Source organism: Mus pahari, chromosome 2 (genome assembly GCF_900095145.1).
Source record: "Mus pahari chromosome 2, PAHARI_EIJ_v1.1, whole genome shotgun sequence".
Taxonomy (NCBI): domain Eukaryota; kingdom Metazoa; phylum Chordata; class Mammalia; order Rodentia; family Muridae; genus Mus; species Mus pahari.
The window spans coordinates 131,609,796-131,626,880 of record NC_034591.1 but is presented as its reverse complement, the minus strand read 5'-3'; the positions used below and the strand labels follow the sequence as shown (position 1 = coordinate 131,626,880).

The 17,085-nt window shown below is 53.9% G+C and overlaps 1 protein-coding gene across 3 annotated transcripts in view; it reads right to left on the bottom strand.

Moving 5' to 3' along the window:
- Positions 1 to 3,622: 3,622 nt before the first annotated feature.
- The window catches only part of Ift122 (intraflagellar transport 122), a 67,271-nt gene continuing 53,808 nt past the window's right edge, over positions 3,623 to 17,085 (bottom strand). Inside the window, exons 20-30 of one of the 3 annotated variants that reach the window (XM_021191472.2) lie at positions 15,408 to 15,579; positions 14,032 to 14,134; positions 12,035 to 12,175; positions 11,010 to 11,104; positions 8,047 to 8,147; positions 6,913 to 7,078; positions 6,360 to 6,471; positions 5,881 to 6,006; positions 4,864 to 4,943; positions 4,428 to 4,592; positions 3,623 to 4,077 (exon numbers count right to left, since the gene is read on the bottom strand). In XM_021191472.2, the coding sequence (XP_021047131.1) occupies positions 3,988 to 4,077; positions 4,428 to 4,592; positions 4,864 to 4,943; positions 5,881 to 6,006; positions 6,360 to 6,471; positions 6,913 to 7,078; positions 8,047 to 8,147; positions 11,010 to 11,104; positions 12,035 to 12,175; positions 14,032 to 14,134; positions 15,408 to 15,579 (1,351 nt within the window). In that variant the 3' untranslated portion in view covers positions 3,623 to 3,987. Of the gene's footprint in view, positions 4,078 to 4,427; positions 4,593 to 4,863; positions 4,944 to 5,880; positions 6,007 to 6,359; positions 6,472 to 6,912; positions 7,079 to 8,046; positions 8,148 to 11,009; positions 11,108 to 12,034; positions 12,176 to 14,031; positions 14,135 to 15,407; positions 15,580 to 17,085 lie in introns of all 3 variants that reach the window. The other 2 variants (XM_021191470.1, XM_021191471.1) reach the window with 2 other exon arrangements.

Here is a 17,085-nt window from a genome sequence, read left to right as displayed (position 1 = left end):
CCCCCAGATCTACCCTGCCCCGTCCCCAGCTCAGCCGTGCCTCAGCAGCCTCTGCAGCCAGCTCGCGCTTGAGACAGCTGGGAAGCCTCATCGTGGTCTCCGCAGGGACACTGCCCATCTCCTAGGCTCTGATGTGAGCCTGCAGGGTGGACTGGGTAAACACCGGCTGATCCAGTGAGAGAATGGGCAAGCAAGGTCACCTCTGGGGGCTCTGGCCCTCTTGGTAGCACTACAGGTTGAAAGCTGTCACTGAGCTGAGGGGACACTGGAGTCTGTACAGGGTGTTGACTCAGTGAGACAAGCTCTGTGTGAGCTAAGAGTATTGTTAGAAGTCATAGGCTGATGGGCGCTGTGTATCTGCACTTATAGAGGCTGAGGCCTAGAGTCCAAAGTAGGTCACCAAGGTCACCGAACTAGCTAGTAACAGCCAGGGTTATAACCACACAGTCTACAGAATTCCATTGCCACCCCACCCCCACCCCGAGTCCCCCATCAAAACATAGTTCTCAGGAGAGGGCTGCCTGTCTGCCTCATCAAAACAATAGTCACTAGAGAACAGGGCCTGGGGACTGAGCCACATGGACTCAGATGGGACAGTGAGCATCCAAGGCAGATTCTAGCCTGTGTCTGAGTCACCCCGATACCCTGGGAAGCTCCACTTCCCACTCTGGGTCTCTGTTTGCTGGGTCTGGGGACTCTGGGTGTCACAACCTGTCCCTGACAGTGCAATCAAGGCACCATGGCTCTTTGGCATGGCTTGATGTCCCGTGGAGGACCTGGGCCAGTACAGTGGCACCCCTTCCTGACTCCCTGCCTCTGCAGGCTGAAGAACCTCATCACCTCGCTCCCTCTGCTTCTCCCTTCAGGCCTCCAAGGAGAGCCAACCTCACCTCGCTCCACAGCAGGGCCCAGCCCCACTGTGTACTCTGTTTACTATGTTGACACCACCCAGACCATTGTGTTGCCCTCCTGTTCATCCACACTCATTTGTGGTTCCGGAATGCCGGTCAGCTGAGCCCGCTTCTGTGTGTTTAGCTCTTGGTCCATAGCAGCAGGTATTCATGACACACTGTCCCCACGGGCTAGGAACCCTCAGCACAGGTGAAGTTTGCAGAGTCTAGATGACCTGCAGTTTGAGTTCTCCTCAAGTCAGGGGCACGGAAGAGACCAGTGCTGCCCACGAGTGTGGTCAATGAAGAACTGTGAGATGCTGGGAGTGTGGTCAATGAAGAACTGTGAGAAGCTGTCTCTGGGGCTAGCTGCAGCCATGTTGGCCCTTCAGGAGCAGGGGCAGTCGCAGGGCATTGAATGGAGGATTAGGGATTGAGTCACCTATGCTAATAGCTCTTAAGCCTCAGAAGGAAAGAGTGCTGCTGGGTCAGCAGGCCCCCCTTCTCCTCACCTGTGGCTTAGTCCTCTTGCTTGTGTCACCACAGCTTTGCTGAGGACGTCAGGGGACGTCACTCCTTTCCTTCCTTACAGGCCTACTGCTTGCTACACATAACATTATATTATATTCATGCTCTTATTATATAGGTGCTGTGGCGTCTCAGGGCAGCAGACAACGAACAAGAGAGAAGCAGCAGTTAGCTCCTCCTGCGCCTGCCCTGCTCGGCCCTGCCTTCAATGTGGAAATGGAGCTAGCGAAGAGGCAGGGCTGAGGAACGCTAACTCTGGCCTCAGCAGTCTTTCAGGAAGAATCTATGGGAGTCTAAGTCTCACAGGAGCCTAGGTGGCCAGGATGACATCTGCAGCCCTCAGACAGGTAGCTCCAGGGCCTTGCGGGCAGGCCTATGAGTCTGGCTGGACAGCTGGCATTCAGGAGCCACTATGGGTCCCAGACAGAGAGGGTGCAAAATTGCATCTGTGCTTTAGTTAGGTGCTTGAAGTCTGGTGAAGGACGGGGAAGCAGATGGGTTACAGCCTTGCCTGGTGGTGCCTCAATACCCCATCACCTCAGCATGGCAACCCCAGGCCAGGGAAGAGGCATAACAGAGGCAGAGCATGGTGTGTGTGTGTGTGTGTGTGTGTGTGTGTGTGTGTGTGTGGTCTCCTAGCTTCAGAAGCCACAGAGGGAGGGGAAGGTTAGGAAACAAAGACACACAAGGACATTCCACTCACTGGCTGTGGCCCAGCCAGTCATCTCCTATCTTCCATTTCCTTACTGTGGCTATGACATGTAGCCTCAGGACGCAGGCCCTGATTAGTCTTACCAAGCTGTGTGCTCCAGCAGTCACCTGACCCTGGCCTCTTCCTGCCAAAACTCCAGAAAAATCCCTGTCTTAACTTCCCCCAGTTAGGGTCACTGAGCTCCATTCACAGATGCTGGCTATAGCTGAAGATGCTGTATTCAAGCTGAAGAAGGGCCTCGTGTGCCAAGTGCGCTGGGCTGAGTCCAGGTAGGGAAGAGAGCAGAACATGGCGCACGGCGGTCTGCAAATGGGTGTGGGTGGGTCCAACTTTGGCTCAGCATGTATGTTCAACAGTGCAGTCACTGAGCCTCAGTTCACTACCTGTAAAAAGGTACCTCTAGAGGCTGCTCAGCCTCAGGGTCTTGGCTCCCAGCAGGAGTCACCTGAGTTTCTGTGATGTGCGCTGAGAGGATGCACGCCGGCATCTCAGACAGCCCCCCTGCCTCCAGCCAGAGACCATCTGATCTGTCACTGTGATTGACGCCTGTTGGGGAGCTGGCACTGTTTCCTCCCTCGCCCCACTTTTTCCCAGCCATATGCAAATGATTTCAGTTCAAGGCACGCGCTAATGGAAATCCTAACACATTAATAAATGTTTAGTGGGAGAGAGAGCATGCATGATCATAAGCAATTAGACACTCGACGGAGGAGTTGTGTTGGCACAACTGTCTGGCTCCCTCCTTCATTCCCCCTTCATCTCCACAGAGGCAGAGGGGGTGGGGAGGGCCTGGACCTTGCCTGGTTCCCTCTTTCATCTCCACAGTGGCAGAGGAAGCCTGGAAGGGCCTGGACCTAGCCTGGCCTCTGCCACTCACTCTGCCCCCATCTCTGCATCCCAGCAGTGGGCATGCTACCACCAGCCTCACACAGGCATCTTCAGCATGCCTCCATCTCCCTGCTTCTGCCTGTTAAGAGAGTGGGGGAGGGGTGCTGTGCGCTGTCTGTCCCTGGGCAGGTGGCATCAGGAGGACTCTAGGGATTACCAGTCTAGGTGCCCTCCTCATGGCTGGAAGCCCATGGGTCCTGGCACCCGCCGCTCTCCCAGCCATAACCAACACAGGGGCTGTGGCTGGACAGTTTCCCAGTGCGCGTGAGTTTTCCTTCCAGACTCTTCCTGAGACCCACAGCATTCTGTGGATCCCAACTGGAGCCCCGATGCTTCGTGCCCTGGAGAAAAGGAAAGGGGCCACAAGGCCGAGGAGCCGGTGGGAACACTCCTAGGGCTCCAAGGACAAGACTGTCAAGATAGATCCTCATTAAACCAAAATAAATAAACAACAACAAAAACACCCCTGCCCCTGCCCCTTCCCATGGTGCCGTTTGATTAGATTACATTTTAAAGCACGCAAAAGCAATGTTCCTTTCGGATCAAATTAGAAACAGGTGCACTTTTGCATAAGGAAATTAAGTTGCAGACAATATGAGGATTTGCTAAAACGCAGACACTGATGAAAACGAGTAGCCCTTTTATTTGTCATTATTGAGGCAATCTGTTGGCAACGTGTGCACGGTAACGGTCTGACGGATCTACGGACTCCAGCAGGCTGCTATGAACACATGAGCCCTTCTAAAAGTAACAGATTTTTTTTTTCTTAGAAAATATATGTGTGTTCTCTTCCCCGTCTCCTGGTGCTATTTACAAGGAATGAAATGCCATAAATAGGAAATCTGTGGTTACACAAGGCAAGGCCCCTCCCCAACATACAAACTTCATCTGGGCAGGAGACGTGTTCTGAGGGTTTAATTCTTTTTCTCAACAGTCTGGGGACAGCAAGGAGACCATGGGAGCAGGTGGTCAGGGGCCAGTGTCGTCGATGCGCCTTCGGCAGTAAGGGCAGCAGGCGTGCTGGAGCACAAGCAGCTCATAGTCCTCTGAATGGAACATCTGAGGAAAGACAGCCCGAGACACAGGGAGGCAGGGCCAGCTGCCCCTCAAGCCCTGAGCCTGGGCTGGGACATGCTGCCCTGAGAGGAAGCAGCTAAGGACTGAGTTGCAGCAGCAACCACAGACCTGAGGCCTGGAGGGCTCTTTATCTGAATGAGGTTCACAGGTACAGCATCCCTCACTCGGGGAGTGCAGAGCAGGAACCAGCTCCAGCCAGCTGGGCAGATGCAAGTGAGAGGGCAGGCTGTGGACAGCTCACAATTCCCCCATACACCCAGCTTCCCAAAGGAGATAGGGAGAATGGAGAGGCAGGAGAGACAGCCTGAATGGAGGCGCTATAGGCCAGGTACCTGAAAGCAGGAGGGGCACATGGTGATGGAGGCATCAGGCAACAGCGAGCGGAAATACTGCCACTGCAGGGGCGGGGGCCAGCGCTTGATGAGAACATCCCTTCGGCTCATGGAGCGTAGTACTGACCGGTTCACCACCACAGGCACAAACTCAGAGCTACCTTGCTGTGAGGGGCGGGGGAGGTACATGGGTTTTATGCCCTTGGCCTGATCCCAGGATCCTTGGTGGCCAAAGGGACAGTACCACCTCTTAACTCCAGCCATCCCTAACAGTGACATGCTCCCTGCCAGCAATGGAGTGGCCTCAGAACCACAATCATTAGAGAAAGCTATCTCATCCTCTTTCTCACTGCTGTGTCTGAGGGTGGGTCCCCATGTGCCTGGGAAAAGCACTGGTTGCACCCACCAGGCCTCTGAGCACGAGGCACTGTCTCACCTCAAAGCTCAGCTTGGCTGTAAATGGGTCATCCTCTCCTATGGAGTCCATGGTCTCATCCAGCTTTAACGTCTGGGAATCTGGAGGGGTCTGGTCAAGGGTGGAGCCCAGTAAGGTCAGGTACAACACCCTGCAGCCCACACAGTGACTCCCAGCTCAGCTAGGTGCTGCCTCTCACAGACTTGGGGGAAGTGGTACAGTGGCTGGGAGAGACCTCCAGATGGAACAGGAGAAAGAGAGAAGGGGTCCTATCCTCTAGTCACACCACGGCTCACAGAAGTGTCCATCCAGGAGTCCTGAGTGGGTGGAAACCATAGGTCTAGAGCTGCCACTTGAGGAACTCGGCAGTCACAGCCACAGAGGGAAGGGCAAGGACCATCACAGGTCCCCATCCTATGAGCCTTCCCTCCGCCCAGTGGTGTTGGAGCTGGCTGAAGCACAGGCAGGAGGGCCTCATGGTGGGATTAGGTGGGTGTGGCCAACTGTCCATCGAGGACCACAGGTGTTGAAATACCTTCTGCCTGTCCTAGAGCCTCAGCCATTTTACTGGTGTCCACCTCTCTAACTGCTATGGAGGTGGGATGAACTACCCAAGGAAAGCAGAACCAAGGGGATGCAGAGGCCTCCAGGACAGTGGGGTGGGCACCTGGGAGCTTCACACTCGATTCTCTCAGCCTGGGTACTGATTGCTTCCATTGCATGAAAAAGCTACCTGAGCAGAAACCTAGGGATCCCCCAAGTACATATCCCATAGCTCCGCTTAGCTGTGGGCAGAGTAAGGAGCAGTGCCTTGAGGAGCAGGGCAGGGAGTCCTCACAGGAAGCTGAAGGGGCCACTCTCCTTGTGCCTGCAGGCCCTGGCCACTCTGCCCACCTCTGCTGTTAGTCCTCACTATGTGGGGACCTCCCCAGCCTTTCTTGATCTGATCCTTTTTTCCCTGCCTGCTGCCACAGTCCATGCTGCGTCTCCTCCCCACCTCCCTCCCCCTGCCTGGTCAGAGCCAAGAGCATAGGATACTGTTGCTTGAGGTCTCTCGCCACTTGCCCTCCCTCTTGTGTCTTGGTGCCTCCAGGTCGATGAGGGCAACAGCTTCTTCGTCAGTGATCCCCTCTTCCAGGTAGAATTCCACCAGGTGCAGCACCTCTGCGGGGACAGGGAGGGGCTGGGGGATGACTTCTGGAGAGCTTTGGGGCTGTCACTCACACCAGGCAGTGTGTGAGCAGGTAGAACAGCCAGAGCATGTCCCCTTTCCCAAGCAGCCACTATGCAGGCAAGGGACAGGGTGCATGTGGGAGGGCCAGGTCTCCAGCAGCCCCTCCCCACAGTGACTTTTTAAAAGAGGTGGGGCCAGGCCTGCTCCCTCAGCCTCTCAGACCCCAGCTGAGAGTGGGGCTTCTGGCTGGGGACATGCTGGGCCTTGCCTCTGTGGATTCTGACAGCAATTCTGCATCACCTTCTGCACAATGCCACGTGTCTGTAAGCAGTGGAGAGCTCACCATAGGAAGAGGCAGAAAAGATGAAGGGCTGGCGGCAGTTGATGCAGACGTTGCCAAGGTTGTTCAGCAGCGGGTTGTTGGTAGAACAGCGGTAGCACAAGGGTACCAGCTCCTATAGAGCAAGGTCACGTCTGCCCAGGCTGAACCAGAAATGTGTGCACCTCCACCTCCTCCCAGGGCCAAAGACGGCATGTTGTGGGGAAGCTGGCCAACTGAAGACCACTCCTGAGGCTCACAGCCCAGACACCTGCTCCAAGCCAGACCGCAGCAGGATGCTATCTTCATAGGAACAACTGTATCCACTGTCAACTCCTGCAACTCGCCAGGGTCTAGGCACTGTGTCAGGTACATCATTTACGCTACACAAGTACCTCCTACCATCTGTGGGGAAGGGTTTATCCATACCCACCTGACAGAGCAGGAAACTGAGGCACTGAAAGCCTAAGACACAGCTAGGAAGCGAAAGACCTGGGATCTGAACCCAGTCTATCCCCGTGCACTGGCAGGGGAGCCATCTTCCAACAGAACCAGACTAGGTTCAAAGGCACCTTACCTCACTGTCATGGAAGGGCTTGGAGCGGATGGTCAGGGTGCCCAGCTCAATGGACTTCTGGATCCTGGCGGGGATCTGTAGCCCCCGTAGCTTGTCATAGGCATGCCGGGCCAGCTTATAAGCACCCAGAGCCTTGCTCTGCTTAGCCAGTGTGAAGAGTGTATTCCTGCCATTGGCAAGGTTAAGGACAAAAGAGGTGTGACCCAGAGCCAGCACTACCCACCCCTGGGCTAGAAAGCATCTTGTGTCAGCAGTCACTTCTGTGTTTCTATTGGACAGTACCAGGGGAAGCTCAGAACCCAAGTTAACCAGCCTGTAAATCCACAGAACTTCTGGGGCAAGTTAGACTCGGGTACCCAGGGGAGCAGGGATGGCTATGGTGGCTCCTTTGGTGAGCCTGGCGTGACAGTGAAAGGCGTTATCACAGTGAAGGCCCTTGTTTGGGGTGTTTCCCCTGAAGAGTAAATAATGGACCATCCAGGAAATGAGTTCTTAATGGTGAGCTGGGGGTGCTTTCCTGGGGCGGGCTCCTACAGGAGGCAGCCGGCCAGCCGGGTGGAGCAGTGACATGAAGCTACTCTCAGGCCTGTGAAATGCTGGACTACTTCCCCTCTGTGGCTCCCACTGGCAGAGGAGAAGCAGACTCACAGGATTTGAAGTACTCCACACAGGAGCTGGGCTTGTCCACACCTATTTCACGGGGCCTTGCTATACCACCCACCCTATCTACAATCTTCCCTGCTGACCCTGACTAGACCCAGTCTTACTTCCATCTTACTTTTGAGCACAGGGTTCATAGCTCTGAAACAGTCTTGCCTCTCATCACCCCTACTAGAAGACAGCTTTGTCACCTTGTCTGACATGGTCCCGGATCCAGAGGGCTCCCTGGTCTCAGTCCCACCCTCCTTTGTGGGTTCTGGGAGGCCTGGGACAGGTGCTGGTCAGAACTGCAGGCCGGGCACAGCTAGACAACCCTGAAAGCCAAGCTCCCCTTGGCACTGGCTGCTCAGTTGCCCAGCTGAGCCTCTCCCCACTCCCCAGTGGCTACTGAGAGAGGAGCTTCTGCCAGTAAAGTGCTCTGTGGAGAACTGGGGCCATTAGACAGAGGGCAGGGAGGGAGGTGGGGGAGGATACACTTTGGAGATGCCCAAGGGGGTGGCCTTGGTCAGGCTGTGCAGCAAGAACCTGGAGATGTTGAAGAGGGTTTCGGGGAGGTCAAAGCTGAATGGCTCCTCCTGCAGCAAAAGAACAGGTATAGCAGTCCCCACTGGAAGGAGCGGGGGCACGCTGACTACCTACTGCACGCCAGCCATCACAGCTGGCCCCACTAGCTTTCAACACAGGCTTGTAGGCAATTACTTTCTGTCACACTGTACCAGAGGAATGTGACGTCCTGATAAAGGACAGCCCATGTTACCTGAAGACTAGGGCAGAGTGGAGATTCGCACCCAGAGCTGACCCCTCAACCCTGAAGAACATGCTTCTCTCAGCTCCTGTGTCCCTGGGGATGCTCTGCTTCCTGAGATCAAGGCCTTTTATGGGAATGAGGACATGACCTAGTGGGGAGCTTAACTCCTTCCTGAAGGACACAGAAAGGCTCTTCTTTATTCTTCAACAGCTACCAAAGCAAAATGTGCCACCAAAGGCACACAGTGTCCAGGCTGGCCCAAGTTCTAACAGGTCTCCATAACCACTGGTCATGAACAGACCTGTACTCGGGGGCTGCCTGAGGTACAGCCCACCCCATCAGGGAAGGCCTATGCATAGTGAAGACCTGCTTTGAGGGAGTCTGACACTGCAATCCAGCTACAAGTGCAAACCATACTTCAGATGGTCGCAGGATGGCCAGCTCCCCTCCTACTGGAAGCTCTCCCAAGGTTTAGTCAGGACCTCCGTAGCAGCCACCGGGACAGGCCCTCGTGAGGCCCAAAGCTGAGCAAAGTGACTTTCTACTTTGGTTCAGAGCCCAGTGACTTCTCCTGAATTCCTAATTACATTTCTTTCTGGGGTTGTTTGTTTGTTTGTTTTTCCCCTTTCCTTTTTTTTTGTTTTTGAGAAAAGGTCTTTAGCTTAGGTTGGCCTGAATCTACTTAGGTAGCTAAGATGACCCTCCTGCCTCCACCTCCTGAGTGCTGGGATTCCTGTGTGTGCTACCACACTGGTTTACCCATTTACATTTCCACAGTTTCTGTTGGCTCCAGGAACTGAGAGAAACCTGAGACTCATGCAGGATCTCCTGGGTGTGAGTTCTGGACTAGGTAAGCAATAGTCCGGTCACCAGTGTGTCCCTAGGGAAGAAGCCCTGAGCCGCAGGAAGAACCTGCACCCCTCTCTGCCTTCTTAAGAGGGGCCCCTGCTTGGCCCCGTGTCAACTCCTCCACTGTGCTGGCCACCAGGCCTTTGCCAGACCACAGTCTGCCCGCCACAAATCCTTTCCCCTCTCCTTCTTCACTTGTGCCCCTCTTTGGTGGAGGGATCACCTCCTCTCAAGGAAGCCACCTCAAAGCTTTTCCCATGAGGGGCTGCCCATTTACTATAGGGGGAGGGGTTCCTTGTGGCAGGGACTGTCTTGCTTATCACTGTTCCCAGGCCTCATCACAGGGACTGTCACACAGAGGCACTGGTTGGGGGAATAGCCCAAGAAAGCAGCTTTGGCCACCCATGGACCCCTAGCTCAGTACTATGTGCATCAGGAACAGAGCTCAGCTGTTAGGTGAGGAGGCCCCTGCACAGACACAGTGAGCAGGGAGAAGCCCGAGAGCTGGGAATCAGGAAGCTAGGACTAGGCACCCAAGGTGGCTCAGCACAGCCAGCCTAGGCTGGACTGCCTCCAACACCAGCGCCCATCTTCATAGCTTCTCAGCTGTTTGAGACCAAGGGCCTAAATGAAAGACGGGTCTGCTTGAGCCCATAGATGCTGCTGGCAAAGAGATGTTCCCAGGGCAAAGGATAGGCCAAGTGGGACCTAATGTTTCCCCGAGGCTTAGACAGTGCAGAGAGAACACAGGAGCAGGACAAGGAGCAGGACACTTGGGGAAAGCAGGGCCTCTGACACTGGACTGAGGTGAGTGATCTCCTATAGAAGCTGCTCTGAAATCTGAGGTATAAAGGGGACCAGAGTCACATTTTCAAAGTGAATGCACTGGGCCCTCTGAGATGGAGACTAAGCCTAGACGTATGGCATTTCCCAAGTCACTCATCCCAGTGGGGCGCGAGGCATCCAGACATAGCTTGTGAACCCACATCCTAGAAACCGAGAGTATAGCAGAGACTCAAGCCCAGGCTCTGCCACTCACTGAGGGGCCCCATGGGTCAGCGGGACACTATGGCTCTTCTCTGTGTGGCACCTGGCCTTCCTCATCTGCAGAGGTACTTATCTCATAGTGTGGCTGGAGGATGAAATTAGTCCATATGACAAAGCCTACAACATATAGCAGGAACTTGCTAATGGGGGGGGTAGGGGACCCTGGTGGGGCCCAGCTTGTTGACACAGGATAAGTTCAGTGTGGGTTAATCAAGACTGGAGGGTTGTGAAGACACAGGATGAGGCAGATGGTACCTCATTTAACAAGGCCTTAGCAAAGGAATCATGGAATGGGGCTGGGTAGTAGTGGCACACACCTTCAATCTTAGCACTAGGGAGGCAGAAACAGAGAGATCTCTGTGAGTTTGAGGCCAGCCTGGTCTACAAAGCAAGTTCTAAAACAGCTAGGGTTGTTACACAGGAAAAAAACCTGTCTCAAAACAAATAAAAAAAACAAACAACAACAAAAAACAGAAACAAAACAAACATCAGGGAATGATCTTAACTAACAATGTGTCTTTGGAGATCAGGCAGCCCTCTTGTTTTATAGAGGAGACTGAGGGACAGAGGCAGAACTCGAGCCTTTGCTGATCTAGAGAGGCATCAAATACTGAACTCAAAACTAGAAAGGCTCAGCCCTGTAATGCCAAGCCCCGTGGCGGCTGAGGGAGCAGCGCCTCCCTCCCGGAGGAGGGCAGGGCTTCTGAGCAGCTCATCACATACCCCATCTCTCTGAGGCCCTTGCTGAGCATGTGACACCAAAGGTGCCACACCAGTCTCCTTGCCACCTTACCGTGTATCGGTGAATGGTTTGGTAGCCATGGTACAGCTCAGCCAGATGCTGAAAGTGGTGGAACTTGTCCAGCATCACGTCCTTCTGGGCAGGATCTACTGTGCAGGAGGAGCGCAGGAGGGAAGGAGGGAAAATGTGTCAAGTGGTATCTTTTCTTCCTGTGCTGCTCAGAGGGGCCAAGAGGGCAGCGATGGACAAGTGTCCTGCTTAGGAGTAGTCTGTCCTGGATGACAGTAGGTCTTAGCTGGGTAGAGCTTAGCTGGCCAGGAAGCACCTAAGTATAGATCCCTCCTGGCCCTGTCCACTGGTCAGCACCCGTTACATCCAGCAGTGGAGGAGGCCTACAGCCCAGACACACCAAAGGATCCTGGTGGGATGGGCAGATGGCATCTTCCCTGGCTCTCTGTGCTCACGTTGCACCTTGGCTTGTCAGCCATTTATCTGAGATGCACATCAATGGCCAGGACAGAAAAACTCCACCTGGCACCTGGGCCTGGCAGCTGTGACTCAGGGCACACTGTCGCCCTGCACACTCTGCATCCAGTGCCCTTCCACTACTGCACTCAGCGTACAGCTACCTCCTTCAGAACTCCCCAGGGGATCATGGGAAGCCACATGAATGAAAGTAAGTCTGAAACTGTCCTCCTGCTGGGATGAGGGAGATTCTGGAGTGAGTTATTGTAAAGTGATCTCTTCATCTTTTCATTTAATTAAAAAAAATTTTTTTTTTAAGCCAGGGCTCACTTGGGCCCAGCTCCAGGCTCCCAGGTAGCAAGAGAGGGAGATGTTCTGAATTAGCAATGCAGGGTGGGACCTCCTACCCACAAGACAGACTGCCAGCAAGTCCTGCTTACAGGCAAACTTGAAAGAGATGACAGGCCAGATTGTGCCATTGCAAGGCAGGCTCGGGGACAAAACACGCAATAAACAAGCCCAGTGCTTTAATGAGACAACCCTGCTCTTCTGATTTTATCTGATGCCAAAGAGGGGCCAAGGAAGAGGCCAGCCGGCTGTCGCTCACTCACCTTGAGCCATGTCGAGGCACTGCATGGACAGCATCCAGTAATAATAGGCAGCGTCGTTAAACCTGCTCTCCACCACAGCATTGTGTGTGAGCTGCTCCAGCACCCGGACTGCTTCTCCCTGCCTCCCGGCCTTGTGGAAGGCTAAGGGCCATGAAAGCACACACGTCACAGGGGTCAGCATGGAGCAGGGAGACTGCAGGGTCTAAACTGAGACCGCTCGCCAGGGAGACAGGCCACTCATTGGAGCATCTGGGATGCCTCGCTGCTAAGATGCTTCTCAGGCCTCAGGCTATAAATAACCAAGGCTACATCCTGAAATAAGCATGGGGAGATACACTCCTTTTGGCTGGGAAATGGCAACCTACTTTAGTAAGGCACAGCAGAGAGAAAACCTGAAGCACCGAAGCCTGGCACAGCACACAGGGACCTGGACTCCAGTCCACTCCAGACTGAGACTTTCTGACTCTCGGGTAGCACTAGCAGGTCCCACTACACTGTGGAGCTTGGTGGTTCACAAGATCCCTTCACTATTAATTAATCCTCAGGACAAAATTCTAAAGATGGAGAACCAGCCCCACCCCAACCCCTTTCCATGAGAATGACGGGTTTTGCCAGGTAGAGACAAAACCTGCCAAGGTCAAAGACCAGAAGCCGGCCCAGTACTGGGCCCATCTTAAGCTGGGTGCTTTCAGACCCCAACCCTGAAAGATCTGGCTCAGCTTGCAAAACCAGACATTTATAAAAACAAGCCTATGGCTAACAGAAATTTCCTGTGCCCCTCACGACCATGTGGCAAACTTCTGGGGACCCTGGGGCTGCCAGAAGACTCGGTCAGAGCTCTGACACCTGAGCATGTGTGAGCATCCGAATGACCCACATCTTCAACCTGCAGAGAAGGAAAGGCCTGGCCTTGGCTCATTCTCATCTTCTGTCTCTTGTCTGAGTACCAAGTTACTATGGCGATAGATTCTTGGAAGGGCGACACAGACAGATGGATAGGTTGATGTGTTTTGCCCAAACATGCAGACACTTCAGCAACTGGGTGCTCTGTAAATGCCGAGGCAGTAGAGAACTGTCCTTCACAGGGGCTTTTAACCAAGGAGCTCCAACAGGGGACATTTGTTCTGCAGTGTGTCAGGAGGTGGTAACTGCTACCATACACAAGTGTAAATGAGATGCTATGGAATATGACCCACCCACTTCAATTAGGAGACTTTCTAAACAGGCCTAAGAATTAGGCTCCCAGTTGGACAGATCTGACTCAATTCCGGCTCGGCTGCTCGCTAGCTTCACACAGCACATGGAGCCTCTGCAACTCTGCAGGGCTGTTGGCAAGACTCAAGGTTATGCAGGTTAAGTGCCCAGCCAGCACCTGCCACAGCGAAGGCGGCCACATCGCTAACTGATGATGAACGTTGTCAGTTAATGTGCCATACTCGCCTTGGCTTCTATTTCAGATGCCGTCACACCCTGTGTACGGCTCATTTCACCAAGAGAAGCACCAGGGGCAGAGAGGCTGCTTGGCTTGCCTGAGTCAGAAACAAAGCCCATTTCTTCCTCAGTAGAGGAAAATGAAGGTGAGACTCTGCTAGACAGCAAGGGCTGCCCTCTCACTTTGTCCTGACAATGGATGCCTTGGCTCAAGTAACATCTCTGCAGCTTCCCAGCCAGAGGACTACAGGCAGACTCCTCCATCTCCTTCAGCATCAGTTTCCTCCATGCCAGAGAGCATCTGAAGATCAAAGGGAAGGTGCAGGTGCAGGTGCTTTGCAAGGTTAACAGGGAACTGCTAAAGAGCAAGGGCCTGTCTGGGGTCCTGGAACAGGTCATGCAATAGGCCTAGGGGGCGTGGCCTCAATGTCCCTGTCAGCACACACATCTTGAGCCAGGATGAAGGTACTTGCCCTGGGACCTGCTGAGGAAGGGGCCAGGTGGCCTCTGTGCCACGCCTCAGTGGCCTCCCCACCCCTTTACACAGTGTGCTCTGTGTGGCCTACCTTTCTGGGCTTCCTCAAATCGGTCATTCTCCGCCAGCCACTGTGCGTAGGGCACGTAGATGTCATCCTTGAACTCAGGGTGCTTCTCACCTAACGCAAAGGCCTAGAAGGAGGATGAGGCATTCTTAATGAAGCGGCCCCCTGCCACCCCTGACAGTGTGGCACTTGGCTGAATCTGTTAGGGATGTCATATTTTGCCAGCCTGAAAACTCAGAGGGGGAGAGCGTCTCCCCCTCCAACCACCCCCAGCAACACAAAAACAAACCAGCTCTTTGAAAACAAAAGGCAATTAACAGCAATATGCAACCGACTGGATTCAATAACAACACAGTCTGTTTCTGGACCACAGAAGCAGCACAAAATCGGAAACATTTTATTTTGAGGGTTTGCGTGGGCTCCTGTAGCGTGGCAAACAGATTTCTTTTAATTGTAGGCGACACCTAAGGAAACAGGATTGACAGTATCGTCATCACTAGCTGTCAGAGAGGACTGAGGACAATGTTGCATGGGACTCAGTGAGGGCTTCATTAAAGCTGCAGCCCACCTGCCTAGCCAGGAGAGCGGCAGACAGGGCATGGGAGGGTCTAAGACATGCTAACTGCCACAGCTGGATAACCTGTGCCTTGAGGAGCCAGTACTGCTTCCAACCTAGCCTGTTTTTCTTGCCAGTGACCTGTCACCTCACGAAGTGGAGCCACCTGGAGGGCAGACAGGAGCCAGGCTGCTTATACTTAGGAAGTGCCTTGCTATAGCTCTGTTAGAAGACTCATAGCGGGTGGATGGCACTAATTGTCTTCAGGCAACACTCTCTCCAGGGCACAGGCACCGGCACAGGCACAGAGGGGCTCTGCCTTAGCTGCCTAGGTGGCCTTGGCCCCAGGACAGCTGTCTCTGACTTGCCTGGCTGATTCTTCTCTCTGGTCCTTTCACACAGTCGTCAAGACTGGGAAGGGGACAAGGGCAGGGAGCAGCTGCCCTAGAACAGCTCTGGTAGCTTGTATCTGAAATATATGGTTGATATTTTTTGCCAAAATGCCACCCAGGTTTTTATGCCATACTGGTGTGCCCCTTCTTCTGAGGTGAGCCTGAGGCTGTGGTGCTGGCCAGAGGCAGCTCAGACCAGCAGCAGGTGCTGGGACTGTCATGCTCACACATCCCTAGTGCCTGTCGTGGGCTGGCCTAGAGCTGGCAGCCTCTATCAGTTTTTCTGAATGAATGAATCAATGAATGAATGAATGAATGAAAAAATGGGAAGTTTGGTGAAAAAAGGCCCTCCAGGATATTCTGGCTCAGAGATTTTGAGGCAATGGCCTCCATCATGAGGACAGCTTCTCTCCATCTTAGCCCCCATCTGCCTAGCAAGTGTGCTCTCTCACCTCATCCCAGCGCTTGGTGTCCACGTACAGCTGCACCAGAGACTTCAGGTCCCCGATCTTCAGGTAGGTCTCAGCAGCATAGCCAGGACTGTCCAGCTTCTTAAAGTAGCAAGCGCACATGAGCAGGGGCTCCCGCTCTGCCTTGTCCAGCTTCCGAGCAATGTCTATCAACCTGGAGAGGTGGGGAGGACGGCTGTGAGGCCTCTGGTACCCTCAAGGGCAGGCTCTGTGCCAGTTCATTCTGCTCTGCCCAATGCTAACAATATGCTCTGGCCCCTGGGAGGGGCTCCACGGGCAGATATGGAAAGAATGGATATACCATCCAAAAGCAATGGCAGAGCCAAGAGTGACTGCAACTGGGGACACTGCCCAAGCAGCACGCCCATGACCCCAGGTATGAAGCTGTCAGTAAGGCCTGGGATCCACTCCGGACACTGAGGTGGACTCATGAGACTCTAAATCATCTTTCTCACCCTCCCACCATCCCAAACAGTGAGATGACTTGAGTCTATGTAAGGGTGGCCCAAGACCCCACAGCAGGAAGGGCCGGGGTGCTTGTTCCAGCACTGTCAGGAATTCCCACAGGAAAGTAGAAGCTGGGGCATGAGGCTGCCTCAACAACTGACAGACTGGAGGAAGTGACAAATGTGAAGCCTGTGCTGGGACAGAAATCCTGGCAGTATCCTCACTCCAGGGAATGTCCCCAAGGCCCAGTCACTTCCCAGTTGTGATCACCTTCCTACTGCTCGTCGGTACAAGGCTGGCTTCAATGTGGGTCAGCCAGCCCAGGATTTGGGGTAAAGTAGCCCTCACAGGGTGAGGACTCTCCCAGCCTGCTTTCTGTGAGAACAGAAGAGGCTCTAACAGATCCGAATCTCAGACAGGCGGGCTCAGGGAGGCCTGTCAGTCTGTGCTTAGAATAATAATGGCGCCTAAAAATAACCCTGCTTAGCAGAGACAGGACGTGTTTTAGGGAAGGTAGCACAGACCTTCCTGAGCCTAAGCCCTACCCACTGAAGTGACACTCCTAGGGGAGAGGTACCTGTAACTGCCAGGAGAGGGACAGAACAGACTTAATGTCTCTTCCTTCAACTTGTTAAGTGTCCCCAGGGGAACTTAATACATAGCACTTGCAAATGAAACTGACGAGAAAAACTAGTGGGAAAAGTAGAGACCATGAGCCTGCCTGGCTCCCTTAGCATCACCCCTTTTTGTAGAGAATTCTTGGGGCATAATCTAAGATCTAAGCCTGTGTCTTTCTGATACAATCCTCAACAAGGGAAGGTTGGGGGTAGGGTAGCCACTAAGGTCCCTTGGTGGAGGGCCCACACACCTGCCTCTCCTGTTCTCCAGGGCCTGACTACATCACGGGCTAGAATCCGAGGACCACACTGTTGCCTCCTAAACAACTAGTAACCTTTATAAGCTCCCTCTCCTCAGCTGCCCCTTGCCCAGGCTCACCTGCAGGATGGGTGCCCAGTCCTAAGATGGAGCCATCATGTGCCTGCCCCCTCCTCCATTCTCTTGTATCTAGCTCCCTCTCTGTTCCAGCTCCTCCATGCTCCCTTGGGACCGCAAGTCATCACCATCCATGCTGGCCTACTGTGTCTCCTGCCTATGCTCTTTCCTGCTAGCCTACTGTGTCTCCTGCCTATGCTCTTTCCTGCTGGCCTACTGT